At 43.7% G+C, this 18,952-nt stretch overlaps 1 protein-coding gene and 1 non-coding gene across 18 annotated transcripts; one reads left to right on the forward strand and one right to left on the reverse strand.

Annotated features, from left to right (window-relative positions):
- Nucleotides 1-457: 457 nt before the first annotated feature.
- Znf655 (zinc finger protein 655) lies at nt 458-16,561 on the reverse strand. 17 transcript variants are annotated; one of them, XM_076560294.1, is made up of 6 exons: nt 16,426-16,558; nt 14,681-14,815; nt 12,848-12,933; nt 12,371-12,497; nt 4,644-4,748; nt 458-4,206 (listed from the first exon to the last, which is right to left on the reverse strand). In XM_076560294.1, the coding sequence occupies exons 2-6, from the start codon at nt 14,811-14,813 to the stop codon at nt 2,822-2,824; spliced, it is 1,836 nt and encodes a 611-aa protein (XP_076416409.1). In that variant the 5' UTR covers nt 14,814-14,815; nt 16,426-16,558; the 3' UTR covers nt 458-2,821. The 17 variants fall into 17 exon arrangements, with proteins under 17 accessions (XP_076416409.1, XP_076416406.1, XP_076416410.1 ...); XM_076560291.1 differs by having other exon boundaries at nt 14,681-14,840; nt 16,426-16,556; XM_076560295.1 differs by lacking the exon at nt 16,426-16,558 and adding an exon at nt 16,201-16,366.
- LOC121825546 (U6 spliceosomal RNA) lies at nt 8,376-8,482 on the forward strand. The gene has a single exon (XR_006067873.1). It is a non-coding gene; the product is annotated as a U6 spliceosomal RNA (small nuclear RNA).
- Nucleotides 16,562-18,952: the final 2,391 nt, after the last annotated feature.

Consider the following 18,952-nt stretch of genomic DNA (forward strand, 5'->3'; position numbering starts at 1 on the left):
CCTAAGACCAAAGACTTAATAGAAACTTATACTGTCATTATACCAACTAAATGTCTACTTGAACAGACAAGTTACTTCAAGAACTATTTTGGCATTCTTTTAAAATTTGCTTTATCTACCAAAACATTCTTAGTAATCACAAATTGCTTGCTTGTATTTTATGTCCTGAAGCATCCCAACTGGATCAATACTCACTCCAGGTGCTAGAGAGCTGGTTCTGTGGTTAAGAACATTGGCTGCTCTTGCAGAGAGGATTTTGATTCTCACCACCCATGTGGTGGCCCAAAATTATCTATAATTCCAGTTTCAGAGATCTGATGTCTCTGCTGGTCTCTATGGACTCACTTCTTATGAGTGAGTCTCACAGAGGAGTCTGCAGGCAGGAAGGTGAGGAATTCCAAGTTGCCCACTGCTTCCGGCAGGAGCCACTAGGCTCGGTTCAAAATAAGAGTCTAAGAGCGTTGAACACACCTTTATTCAGGTAGAAGTACAAAAGCACGTTCCTAACCCAAATGCATACATGTGATTTTTACAGATTCTGCTACTTAGGGATGAATCAATCCTCTGCCTCAGTCACCACAGGTGACTATTGGTCTCTATAAGTAAGAGTATACAAGTTTGATAGGGACAAAAAAAAAAAAAAAAAACATGCATTTTTCATTTGCTTTTACATTTAAATCAATTTGATATATGTCGATTTTCTTGCCTTGATGACATCAACACTACGCTTGCTGATGGCAAAGAAGTAAAATACAGTGGTAGGACTATCCTAGAGGTTAGCCACAAGGTTTACAGAGTGAGCAATTTAGATATTGGTTGAGGATCCTAGTGAACATTACAACATCTGAACTATGGAAGCCTCAACTGCTTGATTGACAACTAGAATTTTAAATAATACTTTTCTTATTCATAAAATGTTATGAATTTTAAGATGAAAAAAATGCTTTGACACCATGTAAAGAATCATGAACTCTATGTAGTATAGGGCAGGGACCCTGAACTCAACACCTGTGATCATTTCTATAAATCAAAACAGCCATGATCTTTTATATGGCCTATAGATTCTATTAAAATACAAAAATAAAATCCAGGCACAGGAGCGCATGCCTATAATCCCAGCTACTTGGGAGGCAGGAAGATTTCGTGAACCCAGGAAATCAAGGCCAGCCTGGGCAACAAAGTAAGACTGCATCTCAACACAAAGTATGGCAATGCACAAACGATTATGCACAAAGCCCTATGCTTCAAAATACTACCCTGGGTTGATGAAGGGAGTGGAGGGAGACAGATAAAGAAGCAAGCCTAGTGGTTACAAGTTTACCAGGAACAGACCTGCCACTCTCTCGAAATACTGTCTAGATACAGCACTAAGAACAGCAACATCCTTATCGGAAGGCTGTATTTTCTTACAAAGTTCTCTGATTTGTGTGTTCTTTGTTTCCCTATCAAAAGCAGACCTGAGCATTTTGTTGGCCTTCAATACAGGCATATAAAAGATTTCTAAACGTACACATACATGCAAAGTAGGCACTGAATGAATGTAGCTAGACCACCAGGAGTCTTACTGGCTCCCTGATGTCCTTGTCATCTCTTTTAGAGGGCTGTGGATGCAAACAAGGCAGATGAAAACTCAGGCATTACTTGCAAGTGTTTGGGTGCCTGTCACAAACTCGGGAAGACGGAATCCTCCAAACGTGGATGGCTGATGTGGAAATACAACTCTTGAAAGGAAACTTCACCACAGGAAAGAAGATCCCACAGAAGAGCAGTGTCAGCTAGTGAAAAGCTTACAACCAGGACATCATTTAAAGACGCCTATGAGAATGTAGAAATCAACAGGAAGCCAAGGGTGTGGCTATGGAAACAACAGCATGTGGGGTCCTCAGAAAAGAATAGGCCCGAGTCTCCACTGCTTGACATTCAGGACAATAACAGAGAAAGCTCACGGAGCTACTGTCAGAAGCTCTGTCAACACTGGTACAAAGACAGCATCCTAGGCAAACTGTGAATACGAATCAATTTCCAAGAAAAAATGTTTTAATGTGTATAGGCCAAACTAAAATAAACTCACTTAAATGTGTTCTATAAATAAAATACTCGTACCTTCTTAGAATATTTTTTTAAGGATGCTGTGAGAAAATGCATTCACCAACTGCCTTCTGGATTCAGTTATTCTACACTGAAAAGACTGGGACTAAATAGGAATAATTACACACAGAAGTAACCATTTTCTCTCCAATACTTTGATACTGGATAAGGCCTGAAACAGAGTGGTAAGTTTCGCTGTTTGCATTCTATCAGTCTCATCTGGTGCAGATGTTCTGATCTTACCATTTTGTCATATCCAGATTCTCACCTGGTACATTCTGATGACAAATGGACCCCTGCTCACAGATTTGCCACGTTTACCACACCCGAATGACCTCTTGGACATAGATTCTTTGATGTGAGCAACCACTGGGGTATGACTGAGTTTCCTCACATACACCCCATCTTCACAGGCTTTCTGCATGGCACAAACGTGACACTGAACCAACAACGTAGTTGACAGATGGCTTTTTCACATTTGACAGTGGAATTTTACTCCAGTACAATTTTTCCAACTGTGACTAAGGTATGAAAATAAGCTGAAGAATGTACCACGTTCTGTGTACTCTAGCACTGATTTACAGGAGCCAATGAAGAATTTAACACCAAAATACTTCCTAATACTCATCACATTCAGCGGGTTTCTCTCTGGTATGATTTTTCTGAGGCTGTCCAAGGGCCGAGCTGATGACGTTAACACAGTTAGTACATATCTGACTTCTGCGGTCAATTCTCACATACTGAATGAGGCCTGAACTTGACTAAATGTCTCCTCAAGTTCATTGCATTCATAAGGTTTCTCTTTGGTATGGACCCTTTCGTGTGGGATGAGGTGCGCTCTCTGATTGAAGCTCTCTTCCCATGCATCACAGTCAAAGACTCTCTCTCTAATGGGAACTTCTTGTTGCAGAGTAAGATCAGAGTTGTGACTAAAACTTTCCTCATAATCGTTGTAGTCATATGATTTCTCTTTCCTGTGCATTTTGTGGTGCTGAATAAGGCAAGAGGTTTGGCTGAAAGCTTTCCCACACTCATTACATTCATGCATTTTCTCTCCGGTGTGAATTCTTTGATGCTGAATAAGATGAGAATTCAATCTGAAGTCTTTCCCACATTCAGTACACGTGTAGGGCTTTTCTCGGAAACGGATTCCTTGCTGTTTCACATAGGCCAGCCCACATTCATCATACTCGTAGGACTTCTCTTGATGATGTACCCTCTGATGTTCAACTAGATATGAGGTGTGGCAGAAGTCACTGCCACACACGGTACATTTACAGGCCATGTCCTTGTGAGTTCTCTGATGCTGAGTAAGGTGCACGCTTCGGCTGAAGACTCTTTCACAGCTGCCACACTTGTAAGACTTGCCTTTGGCATGAACCTTCTTATGCTGAAGCACATCTGAGCTCTGGCTACATGACTTCTCAGGTGCATCACAGGATTTATCGGACACTTCACATCTGTAGGATTTCTCTCTAGTGTGTATTCTCTTATGTCGACTAAGACTTGAGCTCTGACTGAAAGATTTCTCACATTCCTTACATTTGTAGGGTTTTTCTCTTGTGTGAATTCTCTGATGTCTAGTAAGAGCAGAGGCCTGATGGAAGGTTTTCCCACATGTATCACATTTATAGGATCTATCAGTGGTAGGCATGTTCTCCCACTTATTAAGATGGGACAGATCCATTAAGCTTTCTTTATAGTCACTACTCTGAAAATTCTGTGTTAGATTTATGGGTTCTTGTTCACCAACAGTGGGGTTCTGGTTGAAGTTCATGTCATACTTACTGTCATCAATGGTCTGTATTCGAAGAACTCTCTGATCTGCATCAAGTGTAGAGTCTAGACTGAAGCTTTTTTCCGGTTCACTGTTCTTCTCACTGGTGAAGTTTTTCTTGCTGATTGTTATTTGTCTAAACTCTCTCTCCAGAAAGAGAAATTTTCTTAGAATCTCCTGGAGCCTTTCTAATCTGTCCTCAGACTTATACACTTCTCTGGTCTCAGGAACTTGGGCAATATTCTGTTTGAATTTTCCTACTCTCACTTTGTATGAATGTACTTCTTCTGAAATTTTCCGCTTAGGGATCAACAGCTTGTTTTCTTCTCTGGTCTCTCCATCTAATACAATATATAAATAGAAAATACAAATGTAATCTGTACCCTGTAATAAATAAATAAAAATAGGAGGAAACTAAATAATGTAGTATCCTCAAAGATAAGCAAATTTTATTTACTTCAAAAACCAAGCACAAAATTTCAACAGCAGATGTAAGGGCCAAGAACAACAGGTACAAGGTGGGACAGAAATGGATCAAAGGATGATACAAACAGGCTATTTTAGCAAAGTAAAATAACAGGCAGTAAGACATTTCAAATGAACAAATATAAAAATGGGTTAAAAATGTCCTGTAACTTAAACTGGGACCTAACACCCTAGTATGAAAGGAATTAAAATGTAGAGGTAACAAAGTTGAGTATGAGCTCAGCCAGAACTTGGCTAAACACTTGTACTTTACATCTCCACTGATTCATCTGACAGGTTCTGCCTTACTCACCTGAACAGTCATCTCTTATGACTTCTTTATTCTTAGTTTCCAGATCAAAGACCTGTAGATCCTGTTCCCGCTGGGAGATCCCATCAGGCTTGGAAATTGGAAATCCTGCTCACAGAGAAGGAAATAGAATATGGCAACTTATCCCCAGATGCTACACTGCCCTTTCCTTTCTAGTTACAGTTAACACAGAAGATAAGTTCTGAGAAGACATTTGTCAGGAAGACCTAGAGAATGAAGAGGACAATGTCCTCTAAGGAATTCAGAACTGTGCTCTGGTAAAGGGTATGCTAAGGGGAGAGTTTGTAACTTGGAAGCAGCAACTTACATTTAAATATAATTTAGGGAATTTATGCATGGGTGTATATCTGTCTTCACAGAAGTTATCATTAGTATTCCTGTGGCCCAGCACACAATGTTGGTGTTAGACCTGGTCTACAAGTACCACATTGCATCCTCAAACTGTAATCCAAACACCTGCTACACAGTTAATAAGTATAGTAGCAAATCAGTAATAAATAAATATAGCGAAAACCAGTAAGACAGACAAGTTCAATGAAGAACACCAAAACAGGAATTATTTCTGATTATCTTCAGCACAATAGGGTAACAACTCAAACAATTTACAATATAATTCTAATTAATAAGATTTTAAAATCCCCAACATATTACTTCAAGGGATAGACAGATGGCACAGCGGTTAAAGGAACTTCACTACTCTTGCAAGGACAAGTTTAGTTTCCAGCATCCACATGGCAGCTCACACTGGCTATAACTTGAGCTCCAGGGAAGCTGAAACCCTCTTCTGGCCTCCTTGGGTACCTGCACTCATGCACATACCCACACTCAGACACATACATATAATGTAAGTTCCAGGACAGCCAGGGCTGCATAAAGAGACATTGTCTCCAAAGACAGAGAGAGAGTGGCAGCTGTAAAAGAGTCTTCATGCACCTTACTCAGCATCAGAGAACTGACAAGGACATGGCCTGTAAATGTACCGTGTGTGGCAGTGACTTCTGCCACACCTCATATCTAGTTGAACATCAGAGGGTATATCAAGAGATGATGGCTGTCCTGGAGCTCTCTTTGTGGACCAGGCTAGCCTCAAACTCACAGAGATCCGCCAGCCTCTGCCTCCTGAGTGCTGGGATTAAAGGTGTGAGCCTTTAAAGGTGTGAGCCACCATCGCCTGCTTCTTTCCAAGCAGTTATGAAGTAGAAGTTAATTGTTCAGAGAGTAACATTCTCAGGATTTCTAACCTAAGTGATCAGACAGAAAAATATTTTCTAATTATTATGTGTAAAATGTTACTATTTTTCTGATGACCATTCTGATACAACTGCCCTTCATGTCAAATATCTACTGTGCCCAAATGTATTTGATTTAAATCATCATTCTAAATAAATACGACAGATGATTCTTAATTTAAAAAAAAAAAAAACATTGTCTCAAAACAAAAATTACTAAAGGAATGGAAATGCTTATTTGCCCTGATTTGATTATTTGCATATGATAAATAAGTACTGAATTACCATAACGTTCCTTGAAACTGTTCAAATATCTTGACTTTTTTTTTTTTTTTTTGGTTTTTTTCGAGACAGGGTTTCTCTGTGTAGCTTTGCGCCTTTCCTGGAACTCACTTGGTAGCCCAGGCTGGCCTCGAACTCACAAAGATCCGCCTGCCTCTGCCTCCCGAGTGCTGGGATTAAAGGCATGCGCCACAACCGCCCGGCCAAATATCTTGACTTTTAAAGAAAAAACGAGGCCAGGCAGTGGTGGCGCATGCCTTTAATCCCAGCACTCGGGAGGCAGAGGCAGGCGGATCTCTGTGAGTTCGAGGCCAGCCTGGGCTACCAAGTGAGTTCCAGGAAAGGCACAGAGCTCCACAGAGAAACCCTGTCTCGAAAAACCAAAAAAAAAAAAAAGCAATTTTATTCAGCTATGAAGAAAAATGAAGGAGGTGAGAGATGGCTTAGAGAGTGTACTACATTTACAGAGGACCTGAGTTTGATTCTCAACACCTATGCCAGGCTGTTTTAACAGCCTGTAAACCCAGCTCCAGAGAACTGGATGACCTCTTGCAGACTCTAAGGGCACCTGCACTCACACCTACTTTGTGTGCATGCACACACAAAGTAAGCCTTTAAAAACAAAAATAAAATTTGTAGAAAAATGAAGCTGGAAATGTTACATTGAATGAGGTCACCCAGGTCCAGAAGCTTGCAGTCTTCAGATTTCTGTGTTTAAATTGGGAGTGTCTATACAAGGAAGCTAAAAAGGGGGGAGGGGCAGTTAAAGGAAATAAAATAGTAGAAAACACAGAAAATACTGGAGGTAAAAAGGCTTAAATGTGAGTGGAGGAGGAGTGGGGTGGGTTAACATAAGATGGGAAAGATGATGATGTATATAAAAGCCATATGGAAACCTATGACTTGTAAGCTAATAATATTAAAAATGGGGTGGGGGTGGGGCTTTAATTCCACCACTGGGGAGGCAAAGTAAGGATCTCTGTGAGTTTGAAACCAGACTGGTGTACACAGCAAGTTCCCAGCAAGCCAGGTTAAGGGAGGTATGCTGCATGGGTAGAAGATATTGCTCCCCTGAACCACAAGTCCCAATGACAGGTGTGCAATATCTGTCTCCCTATGAGTTATTGGTTGGAGAGACTTCAGAGGTCCCCCAAAACCATAGAGAATATTGCTACTGCCCTTGGCTTGGTTGCCTCCCAGAACTAAATATGGCTCTACTGCTGAAAAGACCACACACTGGCTTCAGGACATAAAGAAATCAAGTTGACAACTTCATCTTTGCTGGCCAGTTTTCAGTGCCAGAAGGTGCTATGCAAGATACTGGGGAGCCAACACCAATGGTCTAATCTAACTGTGAACCCTTCAACCTACCATACCTCCTCGATAGACACACAATAACATCACATCTGTTATAGGGATAACCTAGCACTTCCTCATTGAATTTGAGGCCTGTTCTAAAGAACAAAATATATACCTGGTACTGGAAACCTGGCCAAAACTCACAGCTGGAGAAATTATAGGCCCTACTTCTGTTTTGCTAATTGGACATGGTGTCAAACTGTCTCCTAAATGTGCTTATACTGACAAATTAGTACTGCTTTCAGCTGTGGTCAAAGAAGCTTCCATATGCAGTAGGCAACTGTTGATGCAGAGTCTAACTAGTCAGAGTTGAGAACAAGTGATCATTGAGTGCTCAGCCCTAAAGAGAACATCTGTATCACCCCTTCCATGACTCAAGAAACATCATAGAAGGGGTGCAAGTAGGGGGAAAGAGTGCTGTGAAACAAAGGCCAGCAGTGGTTGGTTACCTACATAAGACTGGGCCCATTGCCAGGCAGTGGTGGTACACACCTTTAATCTTAGCAGAGGGAGGCGGATCTATGAGTTCAAGGCCAGCCTGGTCTACAGAGTTAAGTTCCAGGACAGCCAGGACTACACAAAGAAACCCTGTTTCAGAAAGAAAAAAAAAAGGACCAGGCCCATCAACATTCCACTATGAATAGGAGAGGGACTCAGAAAGCTGCCTCTCCCTGGCTCAGCAGCTAGAAGTACTGGCTGCTCTTCCAGAGGACCCAGGTTGGGTTCAATTCCCAGCACCCATTCACAACTGTCTGTAACTCCAGTTCCAGGGGATCTGACACTTTCACAGACATACATGTAAGCAAAACACCAACGAACATAAAATAAAAATATGGGCATTATCGTGCTCGCTTCAGCAGCACATATACTAAAATTGGAACGATACAGAGAAGATTAGCATGGCCCCTGCGCAAGTATGACATGCAAATTCGAGAAGCATTCCATATTTTTCCAGAAATCCACAAAGATACCCCCACAATAGACTGCTGGCGATGGCCGAGAGACAGCCGGAACTAACCTACTCTGGTGATGGGGTGGCCAAACACCCTAATAGTTGTGCCAGAAACCCCATCCAAGGACTGAGGAATCTGGATGCAGAGATCCACAGCTAGGCCCCGGGTGGAGCACCGGGAGTCTAATTAGCGAGAAAGAGGAGGGTTTATATGAGCGAGAATTGTTGAAACCAAGGTTGGATAAAGCACAGGAACAAATAGCCAAACGAATGGAAACACATGAACTATGAACCAAAGGCAGAGGGGCCCCCAACTGGATCAGGCCCTCTGAATAGGTGAGACAGTTGATTGGCTTGATCTGTTTGGGAGGCATCTAGGCAGTGGTACCAGGTCCTGGGCTCGTTGCATGAGTTAGTTGTTTGAAACCTGGGACTTATGCAGGGACGCTTGGCTCAATTTGGGAGGAGGGGACTGGACCTGCCTGGACTGAGTCTATCAGGTCGATCTCAGTCCTCGGGGGAGACCCTGCTCTGGAGGGTGAGAATGGGGGGTAGCCTGGGGGAAGGGGAGGGGGGCAGGAAGGGGGAGAACAAGGGAATCTGTGGCTGTTATGTAGAACTGAATAGTATTATAAAATTAAAAAAGAAGAAAAAAAAATATGGGCATTATCAGCACTAATAACCTTTCTGGGATAGCCTGAACCATGAATCTTGTACCCTGCCCATCTTTGTTTGTTTTGTTTTTCGAGACAGGGTTTCTCTGTGTAGCCCTGACCATCCTGGAACTTTCTCTCTGTAGACCAGGCTGGCCTCAAACTCCTGCCTCTGCTTCCCAAGTGCCTGCACTTCTTTTGAATAACATACTTAAAAACAGTTTATAGAGTGCCAACTTTGTACCCAAATGTCAACATAATAATGGCACCCACTTTTATTTTAAAAAGGGGGGAGGGCACTTGGAGACTGGAGAGATGGCTCAGATGTTAAGAGAACTTATTGCTCTTGGAGAGGACCCAGGTTTAATTCCCAGTACTCATGGTGGTTCACAACTGTGTATAACTCCAATTCCAGAGGATTCAATACCCTCTTCTGACCTTCACAGGCACAAGCATGAATGTAGTATACATGCATACAAGCAAAACACACATAAAATAAAATGAATTAATCTAAAAAAAAATTTTTTAAAGGGCATTTAGCCTGGAAAATATGAACCTTGGGAGACCAGGTGAGCGTTAATAAGATCAGAACAGATACATGAACAGCATGCACTGTTTCTGAATCCCAGTTGAGGGTTTAAGTAGTCAACCATCTTTACACACTTAACTGAGATCTTTCATGTCAAATCAAAAAAATACTGCTGAGCTACATTAGAGCAGTTGCCTCCACACATATGGCTTGAGTTTACATCCCTGGCATGGCAAAATAATATTCATAGTGCAAAAATGCGACATGAGGGCCAATCATTTTAAACTCAGCCATTTATTTATTTACTGCTGTCTAGTGCAAACACTTAACAAAGAGATTAACCTTCTGGTATCTGTGACAAAAATACAGCTATGGGTAAAACATGAATGGAAAGGGAGATTAAGTCATGGATTGAATCATAAAGTTCTTATGTTATAACCCTAAACACTAAGGAAAATTAGTAAATATATATAACCTTACACTTCAAATGGAGTATGGTGACCCACAAAAATAAAGTTAATTCCCAAGGATGTTAAAAATGGTTGCTAAGAACATGCTTGCTTGGACAGGCAGTGGTGGTACATGCTTTTAATCCCAGCACTCTGGAGACAAAAACAGGCGGATCTCTGTAAGCTCAAAGGCAGCCTGTTCTATAGAGTGAATGTCAGGACAGTGAGGACTGTTACACAGAGACCCTGTCTCAAAAAAAAAAAAAAAAAAAAAAAGCCAGCTTGATCACAAAAGCAAGCTGGATAGGACAAGAGGGTTTCTTGTAGTCTGTAGGTATGCAGGTATGTGTGTCCTTTGTGTGTGAAGAAATGACAAGATAAAATGAGATCAAGTTCCACCCAGTAGTATATCATACTTTTAAGCTTGTGTTAAACTACTACAAAAAGTACACAAGTTAACTGTTGGAAATTCTGTATTAGGTAAAATTAACATTAGTTTACAATTATATAGAGATCATTTTACAATTTACAAAGCTTTTAAATATACATCCATTTTGATGCCCTATACTATTTAATTTTTGTGCCCCCCATTTCCCCTCCATCAAGGACACAGTTAAGAACACTTAATTAGAAAAGTTAATATAATTACATCAATTGGTATGGTACCACAAAGAATCAGAGGCAAGAAGACAGAACTTTAAAGGAAGGATAAAATGATACCAAACATGAGCAAAGTGGTGGGGGATGGGTGGATGGGACACTGTGGACAGGCTATACTCACTAGAAAGAACATACAGCATGTGCTCTCTGCTCTAAAACAACAGGAAACAATGATAACTGAAGAGATAGGGTTAGCTTTATGACTTCTCACACAAGTAGTTGACCACCAAGTGTGGTTTATGAATGAACTGAGTTCCAAATGCATGTGGTTTTATGGAAGGCTTCCATGTTAGAGATTCACCAAAGGTCATTTGGGGATCGGCAACTTTACATAATGGTGGCATCCCAAGGAACATCTATTCCATCAACCAAATTTAATTATCTTACAATCTTGGAAAAGGAGTTTCCGTGCAGGGACGAGCACTACCGATGGAAAGCCGATACCTGGGCCATCTCTTGGTGATTCCTGCCGTAAGGACTGCAAGTGTTTCTCCAGAGAAAGCACTTGCCTGGGTATGACTCAGGGCTGGGCAGGAATTCACACAATGAATCCGGGTGGTGGGAAGGCGGAGAAGTATGCCTATAAAGATCAAAGAGCCAGGAATGGAAAACACACTAGAAAAACCTTCCCAAGAAGTAAACTGCCTCCCCACAGGTAAGAAAATTTCTTAAATCCAACATGAAATCAAGAAGGTTAAAAAAAAAGAAAAAAAAATGCCCTAGGTGCCACCAAAAAGAAAAAAATAGGTGGGGGAAGTTTTAACTATAGACATAAATGCACAAAAGTGCATGCAAGATCAAAGACAGGCAAAAAAAAAAAAAAAAAAACAGGGAGGGAAAAAAGAACAAAGCTCACATCAAGGAGATTGCCAACAATCCTGTCCCTCCCCTGCCCCCACCCCCACACACAGGTATTTCTCAATAGCACTACAGATTGCCTAATCCCAGGCATCCTCAAAACAACAAAGAAACATGATTTAAGGGTTTAGCCCACCTAGTATGGGATGTCTTGAGGCTTCTGCTACATGGGGTATGGTTGCTTAGGATTACCATCTAGGTAATGCACTATAATGTGTAATACCCACAGTGAGTCACGACTTTAAATGAAGTCTTTCGATCCTGCCTGTCTGGAGATGAGTTTGAAAATCTTAAAAACCAAGAAAGTACTCAACAAGAGAGATTTTAGTCTTTCTTTTAAATACGTGTTTCTTTCTTGGGAAAACCTCAGATACAGGGCACAAAAGATCAGAACAGAGTGTTTGGCAAGGGGTTGGGAAGATACTTAAGACTCTCATTTAAAAAAAAAAGAAAGAAAGAAAGAAAATGAAAAGGTGAGAACTTAGCCAAAGCTCAACCAAGTTTCTCTTTGCTAACAGGAAACAGATGTCCCACAAAAGCAAGAGACATGACCTGGGGAAGAGTAGAAGGTCTCCTGATAACCCAAAGGAACCCTAAATTAACCCCCGAGAGGAGAGGACCTCAAAGACAGAGGGCTGAGACTTGAAACCTGAGCATACTCCACTGACCACCTCAAACACCTACTCAGAAACAAGGAAGACATCCAGTGGGTAAATTGAGCAACAGGAGGGTCCTTACCCAGTGAAACCACGTTTCCATAATTCTCTAACATCACTTCTCTGTAGAGCTCCCTCTGAACAGGGTCCAGGCATCCCCATTCCTCTCGAGTAAGATGCACAGCCACATCCTCGAATGTCACAAACTCCTGAAATAATAATTCTGGCTGCTTTCAGGAATGGGCTACTATAGCACCAAGGCCAGAGAATGATGAACATGACACAAAGGGCATCTAGTGGCTATTTCTGTTGTGGAGGAGGGAGAACAGACTAGAACCTAGAAAATAAATCCCTTAAGTGCCCGTATCACAGTGCCATGGACAAAGGTGGTGGTGGGGAGACAGGAATATCTGTGTCAAATCCAGGTCTCTGAAGAGGATCTGTTCCCAAACTGCTACTGAAGAGACTCCAGGCAAGTTTAACAAATGGGATAAAAGAGAGGCCACACTCAATCAGCAACAAGAAACCCTGAGGAAAAGCAGAGGGTCCCTCAGCTCACCTGGTACCTGGCTGTCAGGAGCGCAGCTGCCTGGTCTCCTGGGCTTCCCTCATGGGGAAGAGCAGGCACCTGGGGAACAGGTGGAGCTGAGGGAGGAGAAAGGAGCCAAGAGTGAGAGCAGCCCTTCCACAGGGCTCCCTTTTCAGAAGATACTTCCCCTGCCCAAGGTGTGGGTAGCATCCTCCTTCACATCACCACTGTAGTAAAGCCAACAAACATTTACCAGGTTTCAGGTATGTCTACTCCTCCTTGGTAACTGTTCCTACCTACATATGTTTAGGACTGTGATATGCATTTTACTAGGAATCTCACTTTTTCCTTGACATAACATTCCTCCCAAGGAAAGGCTAAGCATTACACCTGTCGTTAGATGAGCAAAGCAAAGCATAAAGACAAATAGTGTTTCCTGGCCAGCCTGGTCTAGGAGTGAAAAAGGTGGTCTCAAAAAAACAGAAGCAGCAGCAAAGAGAATGCTGAAGACATAGCTCAGGTGGTGGAGTGCCTGCTTGGCATGCATGATGCTCTGAGTTCGATCCCCAGCACCATGCACTGGGTATGGTGGCACACAACTGCAATCTCAGCACCTGGAAAGTGGATGTACAAGAATCACAAGTTCAAAGTCATCAAGTTCATAGGAAGTTCAATACCAACTTGCACTACATAAGACTGTCTCAAAAAGAGTTGAAGGGGACCGGGTGTGGTGGCACAAGCCATTAATCCCAGGACTCAGGAGGCAGAAGCAGCAGGATTTCTGTGAGTGCAAAGCCAGACTGGTCTACATAGTGAGTTCCAGGACAGGCAAGGCTATGTAGAGAGCGCCTATCTCAAAACAACAAAAAAGTTGAAGGACTTGAAGTGATTTATCCAGGGTCAGGGTTTTAGCAAACTTCTGATCTTTTCCCAGATACCATTTACTATAAATTCCATTTTATGCTTTTTTGTGGTGGTGGTGGTGGTGGTGGTGGTGGTTGGGCACTGTTCTCTGCAACTATGTATGAGGCTTTCAAGAACAAGGAATAGTCATGTTTCTTCATAATCCTTTACACCCTCCTCCAACAATGCCCCCACAGCACCCTCCACTTAATGGCACTCCATCTGTGCTGCTAACACACAAGTTACTTCAGGCACTCACAGTGGTCACAGAAATCTAAGACATAGTTCTTACATAATGAAATCAGCAGCTAAGTACAGTAAAGAATGCCTACAATTCTAGTAGTTGGGAGGCTGAGACACAATTCATCCAAATCGTGGGCTGGATAGTACTAGGCTGGTCAGGGCTACACAACAAACTTTGTCGGGGAGGTGGGGGAGGACTGCCAAACCTACCTATCTAATACACGTATGTGAATGTACAATTAGTTTGTAACATTTGTGCATTTAAACAGACACTGTGCTCAACCAAGAGATAAAATGGTTGCGTTCTTGACCAAAATTAGATTATTCACAAACTGCAGTTGCAACAGAATGGCAGGTAGCAAAGCTCACTAAGTCATCAGGAAAGGAGACACAAAGTGAAGGGCACAGAGGGAGGGAAAGGTTCCTTCTGAGTCTATGAGGAAGCAAAAAGCAGGTAAGGCTAGTGAGATGTGGCAAAAGCAGCCTGTCTTAAAAAGTGGTCGGGCTGTGGTGACAGGAATGAAGCCCACATTTTCAAAAGGACAAACAGCTAGGGCAGGACAGAAGACTAGCCATCCTTAACAGAGGGGCACAACCCAGGAAGGAATCCCATCTGTCCCTCCGTCCAGTTCTTCCTCTCAAGGCCTCTCTCATACCAGGCCCAAGAGTTCCTTAATACTACCATTCTCCTGGAAATAAGTGTTGTCTCTGCCTTACCCCCAGGGAATCCCTGCTCCATCTCCGTGTCCTGCAGAAACTGAAGGTCTGGGGAAAGACATTCAGACTGGCTCTCCAAAGGCTGAAACTGGACCCTTGGTGATCCTGCTGCTTCGTGGGATATTTCCTCCATCCCTGTTCAAGAGGACAATGACCATCACTGCAGGGTGAGATTAGGAGAAATTACTTAATAAACTAAAATGTCCCACCATCATTTCACAGTCTTAGTACTTAGCAAACTATTTTATATATGGGTAGATATTTAAGAAAATTCAGTTTAAAATCAATTTAAGACCAGCCTGGTCTACAGAGCGAGTTCCAGGACAGTCAGGGCTACACAGAGAAACCATGTCTCAAAAAACAAACAACAACAACAAAAAAAAAAAGGGTACTCAATTCCAGGTGTCACTGTCCACAAAGCTAAGTTTCTCTAAATGCAATTTATTAAAGTGCATGGTAGCTGGGCGGTGGTGGCACACGCCTTTAATCCCAGCACTCGGGAGGCAGAGCCAGGCGCATCTCTGTGAGTTCGAGGCCAGCCTGGGCTACCAAGTGAGTTCCAGGAAAGGCGCAAAGCTACACAGAGAAACCCTGTCTCGAAAAACAAAAAAACAAAACAAACAAACAAATAAATAAATAAAGTGCATGGTAATCTGGGTCCAAAAAGGAAAAAAAAACGGTCATTAACAGTTACCAAAATAAACAGCAAAAGGAAAAAAATGGGAGCTGAGGATACATACAACTCAAGGTATGAGTACTTCCTGGTATGCACAAAGCCCTGACTTCAATCCCTAACACCCCCTCCCCTCCACAAAAAAACAAAGAAGGGTACCCACTCAGTTTCAAAACTTAATATCCAAATTGTACGGGCTAAGAATTCGGTACTATTCAGACTCTAATGTAAATCCCAAATCTGTGGTATTAAAATATATATCTCGCTGGGCCTGTAATCCCAGCTGTTGGAAAATGTAGGCAGGAGCTCTTGCTCAGGAGTTCAAATCTAGACTCCTCAAGGCTGTCTCAAAAACAAAACAAACAAAAAACAGTAGATAGCCTTTTAAAAAAGAAAGAAAGAGAAAGAAAATCAACCAATACAAAAGCTTAAATCTTTCCATAGGGCGTCCTAAGTATTCAGAGGCTCGAGTTTAGAGCCAGAGAAACACGCCAGTTAAGATTACTCATCACTGTTTTTCTCAAAAGCTTCGGAATTACGTGGTAACCGGTCAGGCCCTTCTGCATTACTCAACGGGCCTGATGAGGAATGACACAACTCCCTTTGGAGACGGACCCTTAGGGCAGGCTGCTCGGACCGCCAGGGCGCAGCACGAGGGAGAGCTGCGATGGGCCTGGTGTCCTTCAGAGCCAAGGACGTGCAAGGTTCCGTCCACCCTCCAGCACCCTCCGCGACGCTCCCGGCCTGCTCACGGGCCTCGCCCAGAGCCGCCCTCCAGCCACTTCCCTTTTAGGTGACGCTGTCGGTCCCCAGAGGGCGAAGCGGGCCACACCAACAACCTACCTACCTCCCACCGGGGGCCCGGCCGCTGGGTTCGCCACCACGAGGCCACCCCGGAGCCAACCCCGGAGCCGACCCGGGGCTAAGGAGCAAACAGGGCCGCCGCGAGCTCGGCCCTCCGCGCGCCCGGGCTCCGGGAAGAGCCGGGACGCGGCGGCCCCTGCGCGTCTGCGGCGGGGCCAAACAAGCGGCCGCTCCCACGGCGACGCGACAACGGTTCCGGGGGACTCACCCGGGGGGAGAGGCGGGCCTAGCGACCGTCCCGTCACGGAGGCTCTCCTCTCTGAGCAGCGCCAGCCTTTCCGGGGCCACTCTCCACGGCCCCGAGACTGGCGTCCTGCGTCACTTCCGCTGGCGGAAGTGCCCGGGAGGGCGGCTCCCGACGAGGTTCCCGGATGAAGAGCAGATTTCCCAGGGCTTCTGGGATGAGGACCGCGAGATCTTGAGTCGAGGCCTTGGTTACTTATTTTTGCTTGGTTTTTCCGAGGCCTCACGGCCCCCCCTGTTGATTGGGGTGCATCTTACATCAGTAAGGAGGGCGACAGATCACTATCGGACCCTTCACACCACCCGCAGGGAGAGTGCACGGGATTCTGGGCAAAATGTGGAATAACACTAATGCTGCCTCCTTCAGCCCTCACAACCCTTATGCCCAATACTGGTTTGCGTGGGCCTTGCTTCTCCTAGGAATTCTACAAAATTGCCCGCAGAAGGGGACTCCCACAGAGCTGGGGCTTCCTCCCGGACTGGGCACAAACCACACCCAAACACGTGTTTTCACAGAGAGATCTTTTATTAAGCGGAGGAGAAAAGTTAAAGTGGCTGCTTCCTGTCTCAGGCAGAAAATAGCAGCAAATGACCTTGCGGGTGTAATTTTTAAGAGGAGGAAAAGGGGAGGTCTGTGTTAGAATGGACTAGGGTGTGATGGTAAAGGAGATAGGAGGTGAGGGGACAAGGGGAAGGGTAGGGGGGGTATTTGTCCCTGAGGGATGAAGGATTGCCTCTGGGTAGAGGGGAAACAGACGAGCCCCACAGACAAACGGTGATTTATAAAGGTAAGAGGGTGAAACCCTGTGATAGGATGAGGTGTTTAATTTTTAATTGGGCATGTTAATTAGGGCATCCAAAAGGGGCTTCTGATTGCTGGACTTTAGTACTTTGACAGCTGGACCTTGGTAGTCAGCCTCAGGAGGAGGAAGTGGCCAAATAAGGCAATAGACCTTGGTCTCTAGCTTTAGGAATGTGATCTAATGGTTTTCAGAAAGCAAGGCAGAGGGAATGGGGGAGAAGGGCAAGGCCTGCCAGAGCCACACGCTCGAGTGGGCTAGTGTCCCTTCACTAGGTGTTGCCCCCCTAGGAAAGAGCGAACGCATTTTTCCCAAAAGGATTCACCCGAGGTCACCAAGATTTCCCTGCCAGTCTGTACTTTGAGATTCCCAACCTCTTCCTCCTCGTTTGCTTCCCTGCCACCATGAAGTGAGCAACTTCCTCGGACATAAGGGCTCTGCTGCTGTGGGCTGCCTCACTATAGGCACAAAAGGAACAGATTTAACTGAGGATTGTCTGAAGCTGTGAGACATAAATAAACCTCCCTTCAAAGTCAACTATCTCAAATATTTTTGCCATAGTAGGTGCAAGGCTAAGACTGCCATAATTTTTATTATGGTGTCCCTGGAAAGAAACCAGTGACACCCAGAATCTTGTAATTTATAATCTTACAACTATCTAGTATTTATGTAGTACTGCTACATAAATCAAGTATTTAAAAATACTGAACAGGGAGCCAGGGCGGTAGTGGCTCATGGCTTTAATCCCAGCACTTGGGAGGCAGAGCCAGGTGGGTCTCTGTGAATTCAAGGCCAGCCTGGTCTACAGAGCAAGATCCAGGACAGGTACCAAAACTACACAGAGAAACCCTGTCTCCAGGGGAAAAAAAAAAAAAAAAAACTGTTCCGGGGCTGAAGGGATTGCTCGGTCTTTAAGAACATGTTGCTCTTGACAAGGACAAAGGTTCAGTTAGTTCCCAGAACCCATACTGTGGCTAACAACCCTCTGTCGCTCCACTTCCAGAGGAGGATTTGATGCCCTCTGACTACTAGGAACACTGCATACCCTTGATGCTCAGACATTCATGCAGGCAAAACACTGGAGGCAGAGGCAGGCACATCTCTGAGTTTGAGGCCAGCCTGGTCTACAGAGTGAGTTCCAGGACAGCCAGGACTACACAGAGAAACCCTGTCTTCAAAAAGACCAAAACAAACAAGCAAAAAAAAAAAAAAAAAAAAAAAAAAAAACCACTTAAAATAAAAATAAGTCCTCTTCAGCTTGGAGAAATGGCTTAGCAATCAAAAACCCTAACCTTTCTTACAGAGGACCAGAGGGTTCAGTTCCCAGCACCCATGTTAGCTTACAACTACCTGTAACTCCAGATCCAGAGGATCAGATGTTCTCTTCTGGCCTCTCTGGGCATGCACGCACGCACAGAGTAGATAGATAGATAGATAGATAGATAGATAGATAGATAGATAGATAGATAGATAGATAGATAGATAGATAAATCTTTAAAAAAAAATACTGCCCACAGTGTGGTGACCTCTGCCTGAAAACCTAGCACTCAGAGGCAGAGGCAGGTGAATCTTTAGTTCCCAGCCTAGTGAGTTCCAGGCTATACAGACTACATAGTAAGACTCTGCTTAAAAAAAAAAAAAAAAAACTAAACAACAAAAAAAAAAGAAGAAGAAGAGGAGGAGGAGAAAGAA

This window comes from Peromyscus maniculatus, chromosome 23 (assembly GCF_049852395.1).
Source record: "Peromyscus maniculatus bairdii isolate BWxNUB_F1_BW_parent chromosome 23, HU_Pman_BW_mat_3.1, whole genome shotgun sequence".
Taxonomy (NCBI): domain Eukaryota; kingdom Metazoa; phylum Chordata; class Mammalia; order Rodentia; family Cricetidae; genus Peromyscus; species Peromyscus maniculatus.

Coding starts and splice junctions, on each gene's coding strand:
- Znf655 (XM_076560294.1), bottom strand. CDS start 14,813: ATGGAGGAAATATCCCACGAAGCAGCAGGATCACCAAGGGTCCAGTTT. Junction 12,934..14,680: donor GGAGCAGGGATTCCCTGGGG/GTAAGGCAGAGA, acceptor CTCCTCCCTCAG/CTCCACCTGTTCCCCAGGTG. Junction 4,749..12,370: donor TGGAAACGTGGTTTCACTGG/GTAAGGACCCTC, acceptor CTCTGTGAGCAG/GATTTCCAATTTCCAAGCCT.